The sequence below is a fragment of the Zootoca vivipara genome, chromosome 8, assembly GCF_963506605.1.
Source record: "Zootoca vivipara chromosome 8, rZooViv1.1, whole genome shotgun sequence".
Lineage (NCBI taxonomy): Eukaryota > Metazoa > Chordata > Lepidosauria > Squamata > Lacertidae > Zootoca > Zootoca vivipara.
In genome coordinates this window covers 19,952,286-19,972,675 of record NC_083283.1, presented here as the reverse complement: position 1 = coordinate 19,972,675, position 20,390 = coordinate 19,952,286, and the positions used below count along the sequence as shown (strand labels likewise).

The 20,390-nt window shown below is 42.7% G+C and overlaps 1 protein-coding gene across 4 annotated transcripts in view; it reads left to right on the top strand.

Annotated features, from left to right (window-relative positions):
* The window catches only part of OXR1 (oxidation resistance 1), a 234,133-nt gene that overhangs the window by 163,082 nt on the left and 50,661 nt on the right, over positions 1-20,390 (top strand). Inside the window, exon 1 of one of the 4 annotated variants that reach the window (XM_060277665.1) lies at positions 16,105-16,652. The exons of the other annotated variants lie outside the window; for them this stretch is intronic. Coding sequence (XP_060133648.1) covers positions 16,496-16,652 — 157 coding nt within the window. The 5' untranslated portion in view covers positions 16,105-16,495. Of the gene's footprint in view, positions 1-16,104; positions 16,653-20,390 lie in introns of those variants that run through there. 4 annotated transcript variants of the gene reach the window in all.

Genomic DNA, 20,390 nt, shown 5'->3' with positions numbered 1-20,390 from the left:
AACCAAAGCAGCACACGGAAACGCCCTTTACCTTCCCGCCGGAGCAGTACCTATTTATCTACTTGCACTGGCGTGCTTTCAAACTGCTAGGTTGGCAGGAGCTGGGACTGAGCAGCAGAAGCTCACCTCGTCGCGGGGATTCGAACCGCTGACCTTCTGATCGGCAAGCCCAAGAGGCTCAGTGGTTTAGACCACAGTGCCCTGCGTCTCAGTAGTACACTGTAGGGTTGCTATATTTCCAAAAGTGAAAAACTGGGCAAAGTTGTTGACCTGTTGCGGGGGGGGGGTCAAAGTTGTTGAGCTTCCCCCCCCCATAAGTAGTTTTCCCAGACATTCTGCCGATTCGGTGAAAATCCACCTGGACGCCATTTTGACCATCCAATTCCTGGGAAAACCTGGATGCATAGCAGCACTAGACAATGATATTTATCAGGGCCGCAAAATAACTAATGGTATAAATCAGGGCTGCGAATTACAGAGCTCAGCCCTTATCCTTGCCAGTGTCATTTGGTTACTGGTCATAAAATGTAGGCAATGATATCCACTGCCACAAACAAGAACAATTACTTACAACATGGATATATGTACCTGGATCCTATTCATGTTCATATGGATGTAAGGTTGCCATTAATGAAACTTAATGGAACACTGTCTTAAATGGAACTTAAGCATGCCTAGGATTGCAGCCTTAACTTTTTATTTTTCTTATTTAGGGGCACTGTCCAGGGAGAGACACTACAGCTTCTTCCAAATTTTTTAGTTTCCTATAGACTTCTAGTAAACCAAAGGCACAGTAAGGAATCTGTTGTACTTATAAGCTTACATTCTCAATACATCATTGATCTTTAATGTATGTTATCAGAGAATGAGTGATCTGACTTCTGCAAGGTCTTTGCCGTTGAATTTTAAAGCATCATACATTTTGACAATGAGCTTAGGTTGTCTGTTCCTACATGAAACATTTTGCCTGATAACTACTCTTGTAAAATATAGTGGGAAGCAGATGATAACTAATTTATGTTATGCCAGAATGACATTATTCTGTAATGTTACAGAAGCCTATCCAAACCTTCGTATTTAGATGACTCGATTAATACTGAAAAATGTAATGTGTGCCAGTGTGCAAAAACAAGTAATTAATCTAAAAGAAGCATCTTTGTTTCTATGCATGAAATTAGATTTTAAGTAAGCAGAATGATTAGAGAGATGAACAAGTGAGCAGTTATTGTCCATAAATGTTATCAAGTCATATACACTATCAGAGTTGAGAGCTTAGTCTTCAAAGTGTCTGTATTCATAACATGGCAAAAAAACAAACAACTTTCTAAGTATGTATAGCCCTTAAAAGACCTAGATTTAAAGGGAAGATTTCTTATACCCCTAAATCTCAGCCGTGAGCTGATGGCTTGCTTATTAAGTCAACGTGGAGTCAGATTACCACTGGGCAACTTATCTCATAGTAAACTCCTGCCTGCCAATGGAATTTTATACTCTCTCTCTCTCTCTCTCTCTCTCTCTCTCTCTCTCTCTCTCTCTCTCTCTCTCTCTCTCTCTCACTCTCTCTCTCTCTGTGTGTGTGTATTATTTTGAATTTAACTTGTGGGAGATATTATACATATTATACATAGCTGTCAAGTTCTCATTTTTTTTTAAAAGGGAAATTCCCTTATGCTGAATAGGCTTCCTCATGAGAAAAGGGAAAACTTGACAGCTATGATATTATAATTGATGGATGGTAGTAATTAACTGAAGAGGAATTGATTACATTTTAAAGCAGTATCTGAGTTTGAAATAAATTAGGTGAAAAGTAATTGAAGACGAACTATTGATTTGGAGTGATTTAAAAGTTTTATTTTATTTGGCGTCATTTGGATGGGAAATTAATTGGCTTGGCTTCTCCTGTGTGGAATTTAAATAAAGTCCACACACACACACACACACACACACACACACACACACACACACATCTATGCAAATTTGTTTCCTCTTTTTTTGTGATGCTTTTATTTACGTATTTAATAATAATAATAATCATAATAATAATTTATATATCACGCCCATCTGGCTGGGTTTCCTCAGCCACTCGGCGGCTTCCAACAAAATATTAAAAATACAATAAAATATCAGACATAAAAAACTTCCCTATTTATTTGGTTTGGACTGAGGTATCCCTTCATACTTTGCTTGTAGTATTTTCATTTATTTTATATCTATATATCTATGTAGATATGAATTTGATTTTACTTTTATAAATTTACACATGAGTATACAGTAAAAATTCATAACAAAACCTAACCCATATTTCAAGAACTCTGCATCCAGTTGATTTACATTCTTTCTCTTAACTCTCCATTAATTTTAATCCAATTCATTACTCCAAAAACAAATCTTTGCTATGCTTTTAAAAACAAACAAAATACATAACTGCATTTTAACATCCCTCCCCCTTTCTCCTTATTCTTTATCCATTAAGTTAGCTTTTCAAGACTTTGGCAATGCAGAAGGAACTGCTGTGCATATCGAGGCAATATCAAGGTGTTTTTTTAAAAAAACAAAACCAGTGATGTTGGTCACAAGTCCTTTGCATAGGGTCACAGGAACATTGTTCTATCATTAGATATATCTAACTTCCTTCTACTCTGCTTCAACCACAAAACTCTGTTTCCTCTTGTCGCTCAAAATATAGTCATTTGAATCACTTAACATTTCTTCTTCTAGTGTGGCTCTGAAATCTTATCTGCTACCTAATCTTGCATAACTCTGCATTAGGCATAATGTTCACTGTGTAGTATTATACATTCACACCATTAGTTTTCTACATTGCAAACAAAAAGAAGGCACTTCACAATGTGCTCTGAGTATTTATTTTTAAAAAGAGAATAGGAAAACAAGCCAATTTATATTTATTGCTAGAGGCTCTCCTTGTCCTGATTAATTAGTTAATCCCCCAGATCTGTAGCTATCTCATTACTAGTAATGTCTGTGACCTGGTGTGACATGTTGGCAAGTTAAGAGTACCAAAAATTAGACCACGGGTTCATGAACCAGTTTGCTTAGAACTAAATTGTAGAAAGATTCAACATTTTATATCCCAGTGATTTTGACAGAAAGTAAAGCATGTGCTTAAAATCAATCTCATCAAAACAAATGAGACTACAACTCCTACCTTTCTCTGCATTGTAGCCCAATCTTCATATATTGGGACATTATATAGGTTGTTCTGGTCATTCTAGTGGGTGGGTAAGCATACTTAGTGGGATGGAACTCTCACTGAAATCCATAGGACTATTTCCAGGTAAACATGCCTTGCATACTGTGAACTGTTATAGGGCTTTTCACAAGTGTTTCTCCATGTGTTCTGTAAACACATGGAGTTGTTGTCGTTTAGTCGTTTAGTTGTGTCCGACTCTTCGTGACCCCATGGACCAGAGCATGCCAGGCACTCCTGTCTTCCACTGCCTCCTGCAGTTTGGTCAGACTCCTGCATGGCTCCCCCCCCCAAGTGTGATTGGTGGCTGCATCAAGGGCTATTGCTGACTGGTTGTTTCCGGTGATCATTGAGACTATTGTTGGCTTTTGGCTCGCATGCAGAAGGAAGTGTTGTTCAGGAGTATTTTTCTGCGATATCCCCCCCTAAAAAGGTCAGTAACTGTGGACAATCCCCCCCCCCCCAAGAAAGCTCAACAGCTCTGGGCAATCCTCTCTAAAGAAAATAATTCCATTTTCTAAATTTCGAGTCCCAAAAAATCATTATTATCCCATATTAAATTGCCATGTTGGCAGTTTGCGATACATAAGTGCGCTTTGGGTTGTAGTTCCACTCTGTCTCTAAAAGGTTTGCCACCACTGCACTTTCATGCCCTGCTCCTGGACCTTCTAGTTATTTCCCAGCCATTCAAAATGCATCCACTGGCTTCCTCCCCAATAAAAAACGCAGCTCGCATCTTTGCTACTATTTCTTGAAGCCTTTCTGGCTCCATTAACCCTCTCCTACCCAACCCATCCCCACTAAATCTCTCAGCAACTGACATATATCATGTCAATTATGTGAGCTTAAAATCCACTGGAGGATAGATTTTGATTGGTATCTGGAGAACTCTTAAAGTTTCTGCTGTGAAGCCAACAAGGGCTTTGCAAATCCCATTACAGTATATTATATTGTCTTCCCTACACATGGTTGTATCTGTCTCAAGCGTCCCACTTCCCTTGTGAGAGCACATCCAATATGTTTCCCTCTGGAACCCATTGCAGCAGCTATAAAATACTTTGCTATGTAAAGCAGTGCCATGTTTTGATAAGATATTATCACTGTCCCTTGTTGCTCATCGTTTTCAGTTGCTAACCATTTGAATTGTGCAAGCAAGTAAACCACACGTTCTTCATGCCTGGTGGAAGATTAATGTTCAGAGCTTAGATGAGCAAAATTATAGAGAAGGAAAACAACAGGTTTGTTGGGTTATTTCAAATGACTGAAAAAAATATATATCTGTTGCATTTAGATGCTCATATATTGCATTTAGAGACAATGGAGACACAAAGCAATTGTATTTTAAACATGTTAAATAAGTAGTGTGTAGCAGACGAGGCCTGATATGGTGATGCAATTGCATTTTGCATTAAAAAATGCCCTGGGGAGAATAGCAATATGCTCGCAAGAAGGCATAACAACTTTGATTTCAATTAGATTTTTGCTCTTTACAACCAAGGCTGAATTTAGAACCATAGAATAGAATCATAGAGTTGGAAGAGACCACAAGGGCCATCCAGTCCAACCCCCTGCCAAGCAGGAAACACCATCAAAGCATTCCTGACAGATGGCTGCCAAGCCTCTGCTTAAAGACCTCCAAAGAAGGAGACTCCACCACACTCCTTGGCAGCAAATTCCACTGCCGAACAGCTCTTACTGTCAGGAAGTTCTTCCTAATGTTCAGGTGGAATCTCCTTTCTTGTAAGTTGGATCCATTGCGCCATGTCCGCTTCTCCAGGATCTTTAATAAGAAACTGAACATAGGTAATTTGCAATGAGATCACTGCATGTTTTTTTTTTTTGTGGAATTAGCTTTTCAGACTTTGGCCCTGTGCATAGTTTAGAACAAGCTGTGGTTTAGTGTGGACGAGCAGTGCACACCCTGCATAAAAGTTCCTCTAGTGCTCCTTCCCCTGCCACAGACAAAACAAATCAGAAACTGGCTTGACATGTCCAAATCTGAATCTGCCCCCCACTCTCCTAATCGTATATACATAGAATTTAATTTATAGATCACTTGCTCAAAATAAAATAAGATAAAAAAAATCCCAAGCAATGTGCAATGCACCAGGAATGCTTTTTGGAAAGGGAAGGATAAAAGTTCCTAGAGAGAAAGGAGGCAACATACAAAAAGGAAACAGCTAGAGCACAATCTATTAAATGGATAATGCACCCTTTGCCATATGGCCCCAGGGCAGAAATATATAACAGAGCAAAATAATATGAACAGCAGGATAAAATTCCACATTAGAAAACACTAATCCAAAACATGTAGCGGTCCTGATGAACTAAGCATGTTTTAGCTGTTAACAACTGGACAAGCTAGGGCTTATCACACAGTAAATTCCCAAAGTGGAAGCTGTGGGTGGTTATCTGAACCCAGCACAATGCCGTCCCTCATACCTAGATCCAGCATAATGGCTCCCTAGTCCTTCTTTAAGTGCTAACATTGAGATGTGTGTCCTTGAATTATTAAAATGGTCTGAAGACTGTCTGTTTTGCTTCTGCTTAGTTTCAGTAACGGACCTCAAAAAGAGTTTGCTGTGCCAGTGTATTACAGAACTAACTGTAACCAATTCAGTTAGTTCTATAACCACACATTTCCTGTGGCTACTGTTAAGAGTCATTCCAGTGGGGTGACTGAATCACTATAGCAGCGAGGGCCTGTTTCCTAAGAAGGAAACAGGCACCCCACTCCTCGAAGCACTTCACGTGAATGAGAGCCAATCCACAGCAGCAAAGCACTTTGTTTGCAGCTCGGAGCTCGATCCATTATAAAAGCAGAGCTGCCTCTGCTGAAGCCAATTCAGCCCTTGCTGTTTCTGATTCCGCAGCGATCTGAAGACATGCTCTACTCACAAATGAAAGGTATGTTCAGCTTGGGCTTCTAATGCAGAACTAAAGGTGATAGTCAGCTAGGTCTTACTCAGAGTAGACCCGTTGAAATGAATGAGCATAATGTTCAGTGCGTCTACTCTGAGTTAAATATCACCCATAGATCACTTTTTATATTTAACCAAATGTTTAAGGTTGTAACACTATGCACACTTACTCAGGTGTAAATCAGTGGGTAATCTGTGGCCCTCCAGATGTAGTTGGACTCCAGCCCCAAACCAGCACAGACAATGGTTATGAATGATGGGATCTGCAGTGCAGAAACATCTAGAAGTCTACAAGTTCCCCATTGCTGGCACAAGTCCTATTGAAATCAGTGAGATAGGCTTCCAAACATATGTGCACAGGATTATTATTTCTTCTGTTTTGCAGATGAGGTTGAAACAAAATGTATGTGTGAGACTTGTGGGTGGGTCTCCAGCACTCTGTCCGATGACAGATTGGAGCTCAAGTCTCACTCTGCTTTCCAGTTTTTCAACTTCTAACCCCTGCCATGGAATCCTTGTGCATGACTGAGGGTTCTGGGATACATACCAAGGTTAACGTGGGGCAGTGACCTTGGTCTATTAGACCCCATGCCAACCCATCTGAACATAACACTTCCCCATGGCTGCCACTGCAGGATAAAAGTCAGCCTGATGAGCACAAGTTAAGGAAGTTTTCCAAGCCGTCAGCTAAACACACGAGGAGCCTTTTTTGCTGGGCTCCACAGAACAGCTTGAAAAAGTATCGCTCTTATCGCCAGATCCTCATCCTATTCTGCGGTACCTATTCCGACGGCCACCACTGAAGGTTGGTGGAGCCGCTTCTGGGGAGCAGCATTCTAGGGTCTGGGAGAGCAGCTCTGGTTGCCTTCTGAGAAAGATGAAGAGAGCACCCTTGGAACTGAGACCTGCTCCTTACCTAGCCCAGCCCACTCTGCAGATCTTCATTAAAAGATAAGCATTCCAACCAAGTGGGGTGTTAGAGGAGGGGCAGTAGTACATCAACTCTCCTTCTGGGGTAGTTGATCATAGGGTCTGGGTCAGTTCATTTGGAGAGAACCAGTCCCTGAGTTATTGTGGTCTTGAGAGACTTAAGGCTTTATAGGTCAAAACCAGCATTTCTGAGATCTATGGAACTTTCAGAAGAGAATCTCCCGCAGACTGAGGCCAGGTGTGGTTTTACGTTGGCGCAACCACCCTAAATGTCTGGGCACTGCATAGCAGGGGGCACCAAATCAATGCTGTAGAACAGCGCTCAAGAGGAGTGGGGGGGGGAGCGCTGAATTTTAGCATCACACAGAGTGCTTCTATAATTTGAGTGCTCAAAGTCTGCCACTGCTGCAGCTATGTACTGGGTGTATAAGGGATAATAAGGTGGTCTCAAGTAACCTTGTCCTGTCCTGAATAGGCATGTGTATCTTAGTTAGTACCTACATCTTGAACTTGGCCCAGCAGCAAATTGGCAAATACTGCAATTAATGTGTGATATTCTGCCACGAGTTTGTCCTCACAAGCTAGCTAGCTGCTGCATTCCGCACCTGCTGCAACCTTCAGGCCAGCACCGAGGGAAGCTTCACATAGAGCACATTGCAGTAATCTAACTGTGTGGCTGCCAATGCTTGAAAAACTCTGGTCAAGCTTCTCCCGGATGCACTCATGGGAGTGAGTTGGCAGAGACGTTTTGGCAGTGTTGCATAGTACCACTGCCCCTCACCAGTCACCACTGATTTAAGTGCAAAACTTGTACTTTGTTAAGAGGTGGAATACAGGACACATGTGAAGCACGTTTAATTAGATTAGTCTATAATACTGTGCATATATGCATTATAGTTTTTTATATTAACGAAGTTGGTGATTAATTTTAGATAACAGGAACAAAACTGAATAGTAATTTGTATGGTACATGAAAAGAAAACTACCCGAAAAGTGTATCACACACACACATTTTAGCGCCTACTTGCCGATCCATGCATACAAGGAATGTATTGTTACTGACAAACTGAAAACAAGTAGGAAAAAATATTTTCCAAGCCAGGCATGCAAGTTTAGCTGTCCAGGGCTGATCCAAAAGTAGGTATGGACAAATATTGCATGTGGCAAAAGAGTTATCAAAAAGGCTGCTTGCCGTTTGTTGAAATAGTTCATTGGCATAAATTAAAAAAAAAATGCACTTCCAGAGGCTGAAGGCAAGCTGTGTATAATCTGCAGATCACGTTGTTGATATTCAGATTGAGGCTAGTCATACGGTTATGAGAAATGAGCGTATGATTACTCTTGACGCATTCTTTGTCTCTCAGGTTGCCAGGCTCAAAGACTTTTTACCGACCACGTGTCTTAATACTGCTCAGCTGTGCACAGTATTTTGTTTATTACTAAGGCACTCTGGGAAATCTCAATTTCTGTGCTCCAGGAACTTTTCATACTATAATTACATGGAGGCCCCTACTCTGAATTAAGCACCAACTATGTACCAGGGCATTATATGGGCAATCAATTCAGTTATTTAAGTGCCACAGCAAAGTCATTGTTCTTTAGATAAACATCAAAGAAAGGAGGGTGACAAAAGCTGGAATTTATTGTATTTTTATCTTGCCGTTCATTTATGATTATTCCCCAAGCCCACTTTTATCCTCACAACAACCCTGTGAGGCAGATTACGTAGAATTAGGTTTATGGTGATAGGAACTTGGGTGTCCCAGTACTAAACTGACACTACAGTCATACCTCGGTTTAAGTACGCCTCTGTTTGAGTACTTTCAGTTGAAGTACTCTGCGGACCATCTGGAACGGATTAATCCACTTTCCATTACTTTCAATGGGAAAGTTTGCTTCAGGTTAAGTACGCTTCAGGTTAAATACAGACTTCCGGAACCAATTGTGTACTTAAACCGAGGTACCACTGTACAAGCTAGAGTCGTAATCATGAATGCAAAATAAAAAGGGAATATTGAGGAGGCCTAAGCCTCATTTAACTCAATGGGGGCTTACTTCTTTGTAAACATGTATAGGATTGAACTGTAAGACCCACTAATGTAATGGGACCTAGTTTTCAATAAACGTGCACAGGATCAAGCTGTAATGGTTTTAGAAGCAAAAATAAATGTTGCTGTTGTTTAGTCGTGTCCGACTCTTCGTGACCCCATGGACCAGAGCACGCCAGGCACTCCTGTCTTCCACTGCCTCCCACAGTTTGGTCAGACTCATGTTGGTAGCTTCAAGAACACTGAGAACTTAACAGCATGTATTTCTCAGCTCCTATACAAGACACAGAGGGAGCAGGAGAGTTTGTTATCTAAGAAATAACATCTGACAGGCATGACTTTTCTGCTTTTAGGCTCATTAGACTTCATAAGATAACAGTAAAATCTGAATGCATGTTAAACATAAAACTCTTCTGAGATTGTTAACTGAAATTAAACGTTACACACACAAAAATGGAATCTAATTCTAATTATTGCTGTGCAAGCAGTCCTTCAACCTGCAAGAACAATGCAGCAAGATCTGTGACAGAAATGCCACAGCAATCCTTTGCAAAAGGAATGACTTTAAACTAATGGAAGTATACTTTCCAAAGAGGCTTGCTCATGAAAAATCCCTAGATTCAGCATTTGTTGAAAGCTTTTTACCCTGAGCTATGAACGGAAATATATTCATATACGCTCCCTCTAAAGACACAAGTACAAGCCTTGAGGGCAGGAGGGGATCCTGGAAACTCAACAAAAATGCCCAAGTGACCTATGTGGCTAGGAGTGCCTTCTACCACTTTAGTCTGGTACGCCAGCCTACAGCCATGTCTGGATTGGGACTAATTGGACAGTATGGTCCATGAATTAGTAACCTTGTTCCTAGATTATTGCAATGCACTCTATGTGGAGCTGCCCTTGGGACAGGTCCAAAAGCTCCCAACTGATGCAGAATGCAGTGGCTCAGACAGCCAACCACATGTGGTAAAGGTAAAGGGGCCCCTGACCATCAGGTCCAGTCGTGTCCAACTCTGGGGTTGCGGCGCTCTATAGGCCGAGGGAGCTGGCGTTTGTCCGCAGACAGCTTCCGGGTCATGTGGCCAGCATGACAAAGCTGCTTCTGGCGAACCAGAGCAGCGCACGGAAATGCCGCAGAGCAGTCCCTATTTATCTACTTGCACTTGGATGTACTTTCGAACTGCTAGGTGGGCAGGAGCTGGGACCGAGCAATGGGAGCTCACCCCGTTGCAGGGATTCGAACCACCGACCTTCTGATCAGCAAGCCCTAGACTCTGTGGTTTAACCCACAGCGCCACCTGGGTCCCTCTGCTAAAACAGCTGTGCACTGGCTGTCCATATGCTACCCGGGCAGGATTAAGATTCTTGTGTCCATTTTCAAAACCCTGAACAACTTGGGTGCAGGATACCTTAAGGACCACCTGAGCCCTTATTTCCCAACTTGATCACTGAGCTAATCCGGAAGAGCACTATTAGTGGGGAGGGGGTGTTAATCGGGTTGTTGCTGTTTCGTTCTTGTTTTTATTATGTATTTTGTGTTTTTCTCTTGCATTTTTATACAAGAACCACTCTGAGATCTACGGATGAAGGATGGTGTACAAATGTAATAAATAATAATAAATAATTGCCCTGTGTTAAAAAAAAAGGTAAAGGACCCCTGACCATTAGGTCCAGTCGTGACCGACTCTGGGGTTGCGCGCTCATCTCGCATTATTGGCCGAGGGAGCCAGCGTATAGCTTCCAGGTCATGTGGCCAGCATGACAAAGCCACTTCTGGCAAACCAGAGCGGCAAACGGAAATGCCGTTTACCTTCCCGCTGTAGCGGTTCCTATTTATCTACTTGCATTTTAGACGTGCTTTTGAACTGTGTTACAGAGGCCCAAATTCCCTCAATTAGAAATGGGAAGTTAATGTTTCCAGTCCACTGCTATGGAACACTCTTCCAGCAGAGATTCAGTAGGCACTTTTGACTTTCAGGCGACTCTTGGGAGATCTTTTTATGCTGACAGGCCTTTGTAGCTGTTTAAATTGTGTTCTTTATTTATTATCCAGTCAGTTTAATGATTATCTGTATTGTTTTTAAAGGTGTTCGGTGTTTTAATGTTGTATACTGCCCTGATACTTCATGATATAGTGGTATGTAAAAACTTTCATAAAATAGATAACCAAATATACTGTGACACTTAAAATTCATTTATTCAAGTTCAGTTTAGATTTCAGGAGTGGAGCTTGATTTCTGTACGTTAGCAATCTCAATTTTTTAAATATGTCCGCATAAAAAAGCATAATGGAATTTTTATATGCATGTTTAGAAGAAATGCAGTAATATAGTCTGAGTTTTACTAAACATCACGTGACTGAAGATGAGTTTCACATAGTGCTGCAATTTCTAGCCCATGTGGCATCTCTTGTACCTTTATGAGTTGTATAGGAGGTAGGCCTAATTCAACTGAACATTAACCACAGGAGAATAAATCACTTCTCACCTGACATATGTTGTGGACTCAGATGCACACTAGAGATGCAACTTCAACACCTATGCTCTGGAATTGGCCTGTGATGGGTGTCCTTCCCAGCATGTCAATCAATCTAGTTCTGTGTGTTTACTTATGCTATTTTAGGTTATGTACCAATAGCACGGGCCCTGTCTGACTCACAGGCAGCCTGTCTCTGCAGAGCTTTTATGATAGCTAAGGAAATTATAATTAGGCTTTGGAAAACAGCTACTGTACTTGGGATTCATAACTGGCTAGAACTTTCCTGTTTGACAGTCAATAAATGGATGACTTATTTTTTTTAAAAAAAACAGCAACTGGGTTGTGACTGATACTTTTAAGCACTATGTGCCTCTTGTTCTTTAAGTGTGTTAGTGAAGACTAACTGAAATGGTTTCCTCTTCATTTCCCCCCAGATATTATATCATTTCACGTAGTGGTCTCTGCATAACATGAGTTTTATTGGTCCTGTGCTGGAGAATGGAAAGGATGGGAGCATAAACGAGGGAGGGAACTGCAAAGTTTGTGTATCTTTTTGTTACGCTGGAGGTTTTGTTAAGCCACTGGATATTATGATTCATATTAATATTAAAAATATTATCATTAAAAACTCCAGTAGGTACAGGGTTGTTTTTCCCACCTTTCTTTTGTTCACTGCAGCATTCTGATGGGCAATTGGCCTTTGGCAAAATGTGCCCTTTTGTGCAGCCCTTCATAGGTAAAGGTTATTTATTAAGAGTTGTTGCGCTTCCTGCATGATTTAGGACTATCTAGGGCAACTGGGCTGCTGGTTCTCACTTGGGGGAAGGTTGATGGTCACCCGCTGTAAGCATTGGCCAGGCTCCTCAAAATTATATGCACCAGCCTATGCGCCAGATCTTATGCATGTACCCCTGAACAATATATAGAAGGGACATGATCACACTGTAGATTTTTCACATTTAAGAACTACAGTAATTCAGATTTAATCAACAACAGAGAAATAAGGCACCTTTTTGCTTGGCACATGTTTATCTGAAGACCAGAGTATTATGGAAATTTGGCAAGAGTGCCTCAGACAAGGCTCACAAGTTATTCAGCAGTCATTTGTGCAAGCAGAATTTCCCTGAGAGCTCACACAGCATCTACTGGCAGTATGCCTGGTATTCACTGCTACAATTAACACTTATTTTTATTGGCACCACATTTCCCCCCCCCCCCCGAGTAATTACAGGTCACTGCCACATGCTGTTCTATAGTTTTACCTTTTCCTACCTTAATCTTCTGGTGGTGGTTTTTTTTTATTAAAAAAAACACACACAACAACTTCCCCGTGCCTTGATGTTTTTGCTAATTTTGGCCTCTTGTTTCTTTGCCTTTTTATTGGGTGGTAAGTGATGGAGCGCTCAAATCTACCAGCAAGAGGGGGGGAAACTGTGAGCTGCCAAAACTTGCACAGAAGACCAATCCCACATTTCCCCACTTTTCCTGTAATACAGATCTTGAGAGAAAGCATGGGAGAATCAGCAGGCGAGAAGTGGATTATTATTTGTGTAATCCTTCCTTCAACTCACAGAAGGTCACTTGCAAAAGCTCCTCCCTTTCCCACCCACCATTCCCACTCTTTACAGTGATTTTCCTCACCCAGATAGGAATTTGCAGGTGAAATTTGGCAAGACCTTCGTGTCCTTTTTTCCTATTACAGTCATACCTCGGTTTAAGTACGCCTCGGTTTGATTATTTTCAGTTTAAGTACTCCGCGGACCTGTCTGCAACAGATTAATCCACTTTCCATTACTTTCAATGGGAAAGTTACAGGTAGGTAGCCGTGTTGGTCTGAGTCGAAGCAAAATAAAAAAAATCCTTCAGTAGCACCTTAAAGACCAACTAAGTTTATATTTTGGTATGAGCTTTCGTGTGCATGCACACTTCTTCAGATACCAATGGGAAACTTTCAATGGGAAAGTTCGCTTCAGGTTAAGTACGCTTCAGGTTAAGAACAGACTTCCGGAACCAATTGTGTTTGTGAACCGAGGTACTACTGTAGTTCTACTCTGCAACTGCAGGGTGGCAACTGTTGCTGTTATTACCAACCAAGAAAATAACTCTAAAAACCAAATCTTATTAATATACTGCATTTGTAAAAGCAAGCAAGCAAGCAAGCAACCAACCAGTAATGTTACTTGTGAAAATAGTACAAAATTATTATTTTATATCCATTTTATTTGCTATTGATATTATTATTACTATTGAAGGGGAGCGGGTGGCGCTCTAGTCTAAGCTACTGAGCCTCTTGGGCTTGCCGATCGGAAGGTCGGCAGTTCGAATCCCTGCGACTGGGTGAGCTCCCGTTGCTCGGGCCCAGCTTCTGCCAACCTAGCAGTTCAAAAGCACGCCAGTGCAAGTAAATAAATAGGTACCGCTGCGGCGGGAAGGTAAACAGTGTTTCCGTGCGCTCTGGTTTCCGTCATGGTGTTCCATTGCGTCAGAAGTGGCTTAGTCATGCTGGCCACATGACCCAGAAAGCTGTCTGTGGACAAATGCCGGCTCCCTTGGCCTGATAGCAAGATGAGCCCTGCAACCCCATAGTTGCCTTTGACTGGACTTAACCGTCCAGGGCTCCTTTACCTTTAAAAAACCAAAACCAAAACCTTTTTATTACTATTGCGCATGTTAATCACTTGTTACCCGAAGGTCTCTAAGCAATTAACAAAACATTTAAAACATAAAAATAAACTATAGGCCTACCATAAAAACAGAACAAAACAAACCCCTATAACACCCACAGGAAGACTTGGCAGCACACTAATAGCAAAACAGCATCACATTTGCCGTCTAAAGATACGTAATTCTTTACCTGGTGCCAAAAGGATGTCAACAAAGGTGCCTGGCAGAGCTCGTGGGGGAGAGCACTCCACAGACAGGGAGCCACAACTGAAAAGGCCCTCTCCCTTTTCACCACCCTCTGGTCTCTCTCAGCAGTGCACGGAGGGTAAGTTATCATACCTCCCAAAGTTGATTAGTAATGAGTGTGGTAAATTATGGTAAAATGTTGGTCTATACCGAAAAATGTTTCTGGCTTTCAGCCCTCCCTGCCATGACTCCAGCAGGAGAAACCAAAAGCAGAAAATATACTTACTACCAGTTGTAGTTCGACACAGTAGTCTACCATCGTTTCTCCACATTTTCCATAGCAAACAGACCATGAGGACCCACTCTCTTATTACCGCATGGTTTATTTGCTACAAGGAATGTGGGAAAATAATGGGCAATGGGTTTAATCAAGCATCGGAATGGATCCTTCCATTCTAGGCACTTTTTCACAAACAAGGGCTGCAGGTATAAGTCATAGCTGAAACACCCAACTATTTAAATTAGCTTTGGATAAAAATACAGGGCATCTATATTTTAAAATTATATTTCCAATACATGGTGTTCTTCCTACTGAAGTGACTGAGTCATTTGCTCAATGATTGAACTCTTGTTTACGTGATGTAATATATTTTTTTAAAGTGTGGCTCATTAGCCAGCTTTAAGCCTCAAGTAAATGGGTGTTGTGCTATTTACATCCACCCAGCGCATTGTATGAGATGTCGAACTCTTGTGTAAAGCACACATGCCAAAATTACTAAATAACTGAGTTCACTCCTGTACCCCAAACCTATGTGTAACTATAGTGCATTATAATGCATTATAACAATACTTGCTATTACCTGGCCTTAAAAAAAACTCCCACCAATACAGTACATACAAATGCTTTTTAAAAATCCTGCCATCATGAGTACGGTAAGTCACAAACAGCCATCACATATCTAAGTTTAAGAAAAAGGATTTACCGATAAGTGAATATTTTCAAGTGTAGAATTCTTGGGAGAATAAAAGTAAAACCATTCTTCAAACTAGCAGCCCATCAACAAATTGTCTCCCCGGAAATACGCATGACCTTGCATCACTTACTTCCTTAACAGACCTTCTTTTCTTTTCCTTTCTTTCCTTTCTTTTTTAAAAAACACCTTTTGTGTAAAACTTTTGGCAGGACCCCTTAACCCTCAATCCTTGCTGAAACAAAGCCTCAAGGCGCAATCCTGGGCACAGGTTTATCCATGACCTCACACAATACAGAACAGCATGTGGAAATATCAGCCACCCACACTCTCATATACAGTATAGCGCATGCACAGAAACTACACATGCAATAGGAAGGCATGTACTGTATCTACTTACAAATACACAAATACATAGTGTGTACATGTTTCACACAGAGGCAAGATCCCACTGACTACATACAATATGGTGTGTGTGTGTGTGTGTACACACACACACACACACACACACACATATTGTGTATATGTACAGTACTGTATATAAATAACACATGCAACACACACGTACCTACCGACAAACACACACGTAAGTAGTCTGCATACGAGATCTCTCTCTCTCTCTCTCACACACACACACACACACACATTTCTGTACGAAATAATAAACTGTTGTGCGGCCGCCCCGTGGCGCAGTGGGTCGGTGCGTCCGGTAACCAGAAGATCGGTGGTTCGAGCCCACGCCGGATCCCTGCACTGCAGAGGGTTGGACTAGATGACCCTGGGGCTCCCTCCTAACCCTACACACCCACGATATACTACGTAGACCCACGCCGCGCGGAGCGGCCCCTTTAAGCGCCGCAGCCTCGAGGCGGAGCCTGTCAAAGAAAAACTTTTGCCCAACTTTTCGCCCAGCGGGTCGAGCCCTTCTCGCCGGCCCTTTTGGCTTTTCGGGGCAGGCTTGCTGTGAGGCCACGGGCTCCGAGAGAGGCTCAAGAGGCCGCCTGCGCGACCACCCCCACCCGACCCCTCGGCCTTCGGGGTGGGGAGGAGACCCTTTCCAAGCGCCGCGCTCCCCGTCCGTGTCGCCTCATGGAGTACCTCACCACTTTCACGGGCAAGAGCAGCCGGCTGCTGAGGGGCACCGCCAGCCGCCTGTGGGGCTCCGCGCCCGGCTCCGGGGGCCCCCGCCAGGTCCACTTCCAGGACTCCCTGCACGAAGGGGAGCCCAAGCCGGAGCCCCCGATAGGTAGGATGGAGGCCTCCCCGTGGCGCTGAGGGGTCTGCTTGGGATGAGGAACTCCGCTTATGGGGCGGCAGGGAGGGGGTCCTATGGGATAAATTTTCCTCACCCGCCCCCACGTTTATTCTCTCCCCCCCCGCCCCTTGCACACGTCACGAAAGGTATAGGAATGCGGGCTTCTCTAGGGCGGGGGCTGCTTTGGGTCGGGGGAAAGGAGGCCTCTGGGGAGCCATGAGGAAGCCGAGGCGGAGCGGGCCTCCGGAGTTCAGCTCGGGTGGGGCGAGAAGTTGGAAGAGCCCGCCGCCCCCTTTCTCAAGCTTGGTTGCAGGTGGGGGTTGGGGTTGGGGTGTGTGTGTGTGAGGGGAGAAGGGCATCCTGGTGTGTGTGTGTGTGTTTGGGGGGCGAGCTCCCCATTCCCCTCCTCATCCCATCCCAGAGGTGGGGCGGGGGCAAGTAGGGAAACTGGCGCCTTGCGTTGCTGTCAGGAGACGCTCGGGCCCACAAGTGTAAGAAGGCTGGGTGTGGGCCCAGCTCAATGGAGATTGCAGAATGCACAGAAAAGTATACATTTCCTACAAAAGGGACACAAAAATTTGGGTCCCTGGGCTTGCTGAAGCTATCCAATATTAGAAGCGCTCAGGAAGGCAGCAGTATATATATCATTTTGGACATAAATGTGTGTTTGTGTGTGTCACATGCAGACTATGTACGTGTGTGTGTGTGTTGGTAGGTACATGTGTGTTGCATGTGTATTTTCTGTGCATGCAAAATGTACACACACACACAAACACACACACAGAGACACTGTATGTAGTCTACCCATGGTTTCCCTCCTCCTTCGTATTTTGTTGTTGTTGTTTAGTCGTGTCCGACTCTTCGTGACCCCTTCGTATTTGATGACACCCAAATGGAAAAGGTATAGGCTTGCTGGGTGGGTGTGTAGAGGCAGCTGTTTCTGCGCAAGGAGAGCCTGATCCTTTCAGCTGAGAAATCAGGAGGGCAGGAAAGAGGGGGTGGCTCAAGACCAATACAATCACTTCCCCAGTATGGGGGGGAGGAGCAGTAAAAGTTGTATTTGCAGCTGCAGCAAGAAGAGGCAGGGGCTGTGCCTTGCAGGAGTGGCTCCTGCCCCTGTCAAAGCTCAGCAGGGAGGGCTGGGCCAGTTTCGGAAAGCAGCCTGGTTGCTCACATGCCTCAAGCTGTCTTCATAGGAGCCTCTGCCATTTATTTGCACACTTGCTTTTTCTTGGGGGGCGAGGGCGGTTAGGGTAGTATTCGAGGCCTAGACCCTGCTGCACCTCTAGAGTGAGAGAACAGGAGAGGGGGATTGGAGGTAGCAGTGGCCATTCCTTGAAATCAAGGCTCACTTGCTTTCACAAACAAACAGTGGTTTGCTCAGTGCCTGTAGGTTGCTTGGGACCACTGGGAAGTGAAGAAGATCACATTCCCAATAGTCTTTGTAGGGAGGTCCTAGAAGAGCTTTCCTCAGTCTCCAGATGTAGCTTCCTAACATACTTGAGCACCAACAGTACTGCCTGGGACTTATGGGAGCTGGAATCCAACAACATATGGAGGGCCACAAGTAAATGCCAGAGGGTATAAACACTGGAAGCCACCTCTAGTGCTGGTTTTAGTCTGTGTGAAAGTTTTGAAGCCCTGCTTCCTCTCCCCCTTCTGTACCCATGGAGTAAGCATGATGTGGTGGGATAAGCCTACTCTTCTAACTATACATGATTAGGGTTTCAATGCTGAAACCATTAAGAGTAGGCTGTTGGCTTCTTTATTGGCCATTCACTTCTGAGCTTATAGGGTATGTTGGTAGTGAAAATGCTTTTTCATAATAGGCCCATTCTTGAGATTGCATCTCTTTCCATAGGCATTTTCTTCTGAAATGCACAAAGAGAATATTGATTGTGGCTCCTTATCTGCCTATCAAAATGCATATGCTATGAGGCTTGTAAATTACCTTATGTTCCCAATGGGCTGCACAACATCAGTACATTGTACAGTGGTACCTCTACTTACGAATTTAATGCGTTCCGAACGCACATTCGTAAGTCGAAAAAAATTGTAAGTCGAATCCCATAGGAATGCATTGGGAGAAAAAATTCGTAAGTCGAAGCAACCCTATCTAAAAATTCGTAAGTAGAAAAAATCCTATCTAAACAGCATCCAAGATGGCGGACAGAGCTCCCTTCGTAAGTAGAAACATTTGTAAGTAGAGTCATTCGTAAGTAGAGGTACCACTGTATATGGATTTATTTCCTAACCCACCTCACAGGGTGGTTGCATGGAAAATATGAAACTAGGGAGAGCCATGTATGCCACATTTAGCTCCTTGGTGGAAAGGTGGGATATAAATGCAATAATAAATATATTAAGAAACAAATTTTCAAATCTCCATGAAAGGACAACAGATGAGTTGGTGATAGTGTTTATTTTCAATTTCAAGTTGCTTTTCCCATTATTCACTTTTTAATGGTGTCCTAGTTTTTACTTTTTGAAATATGGGAACCGTACATAAAGGTACATTAATCAGGCAGCTTTCCTGTCAAGTGTACACTTGGTCATAAACTTGGCTTTACTGCCAACTAGTATGTGGAAAGACCTTGATCTACAGAGTGATGATGAAAAGTATAAAAGCGCAAGTGAAAAAAGGAAGAGTACCAGTACTTCTTGATGTCCTTCGTAATCCATTCAAGAGAACAGATATAAGTGGCAAAATAAGAGATTTAAGTGGGTAGTGCTTAAGCTGAAATGCCTAAAACTCCGTATTTCAGTTTAATGAAAATGTGAAGAGCCTTCTCCCCCATCCTTTAAGAAGTGCTTTCCAGAACTGAATGTGCAGTTTTTCCGAACCAGGGCAGAAAAGAATTGACCACTTGCGTGTTTATTCTGCTCATCTATTGCTCTGTATTTATTGACTTACAGGAAATTTTATGCTATCTTTCTAACCATGCCCACTGAAAAGCTGCATAGATCAGGGATGGAGAAACTGCAGTCCTTCAGGTGTTCCTGGATTCTAGCTTCCATCAGTCCCACCCAGTATTGCCGATAGTCAGGGATAATGGGTCTTGTACTCAGACATCATTCTAGTGTGCCACAAATTCCCCATACCTGTTATCGATACTTAACAGATACATCTTTATTTTCTCTATCATAATCTTCCCTTCATTCTCTTCTTTTAAGATTTGAAAATTGGAGAGTTTAGAATTGTTGCTACTTTAAATCACCTTTCTTAGCCTGAATAACATGTCTTGCTCTAATAAAACATAGTATTTCATTAATGGCTGTTCAGGGTAGTAAAGCCCTAGTAATTAGAAGTTTCTATTTGAATAAGTGTTGAAATAGCTTTAAATGAGAGGAGTTGCACACAGTTGTTTTTAAGCAAGGGGTGTTGAATGCTGGAGCAAGTGGTTATTTTGCATCAGCAATATGTGAGCTCACTTAAAATTAATCTGCTTGCATTTGTAGTTCAGTTAAATTGAAATTGGTGGCCTTATTCACATGTAACAATAATCCAAAGTATGGTTTAGCATGAGTGAGCAAGACTGCTGGCACACCGTAATAAAATTGTGGGCACATTACTTCTCTCCCCTCCCCCTCTCCCATGCTGCACTACCAGGAGGAAAACCATGGTTTGGCTTAGCATTGCATCTCCACCTGAGCTTATGGTTTGTCCTGCTCCAAACAAACCATCAGACTGGATTTGGACATGCTAACCAACCATGGTTTATCTCCCAG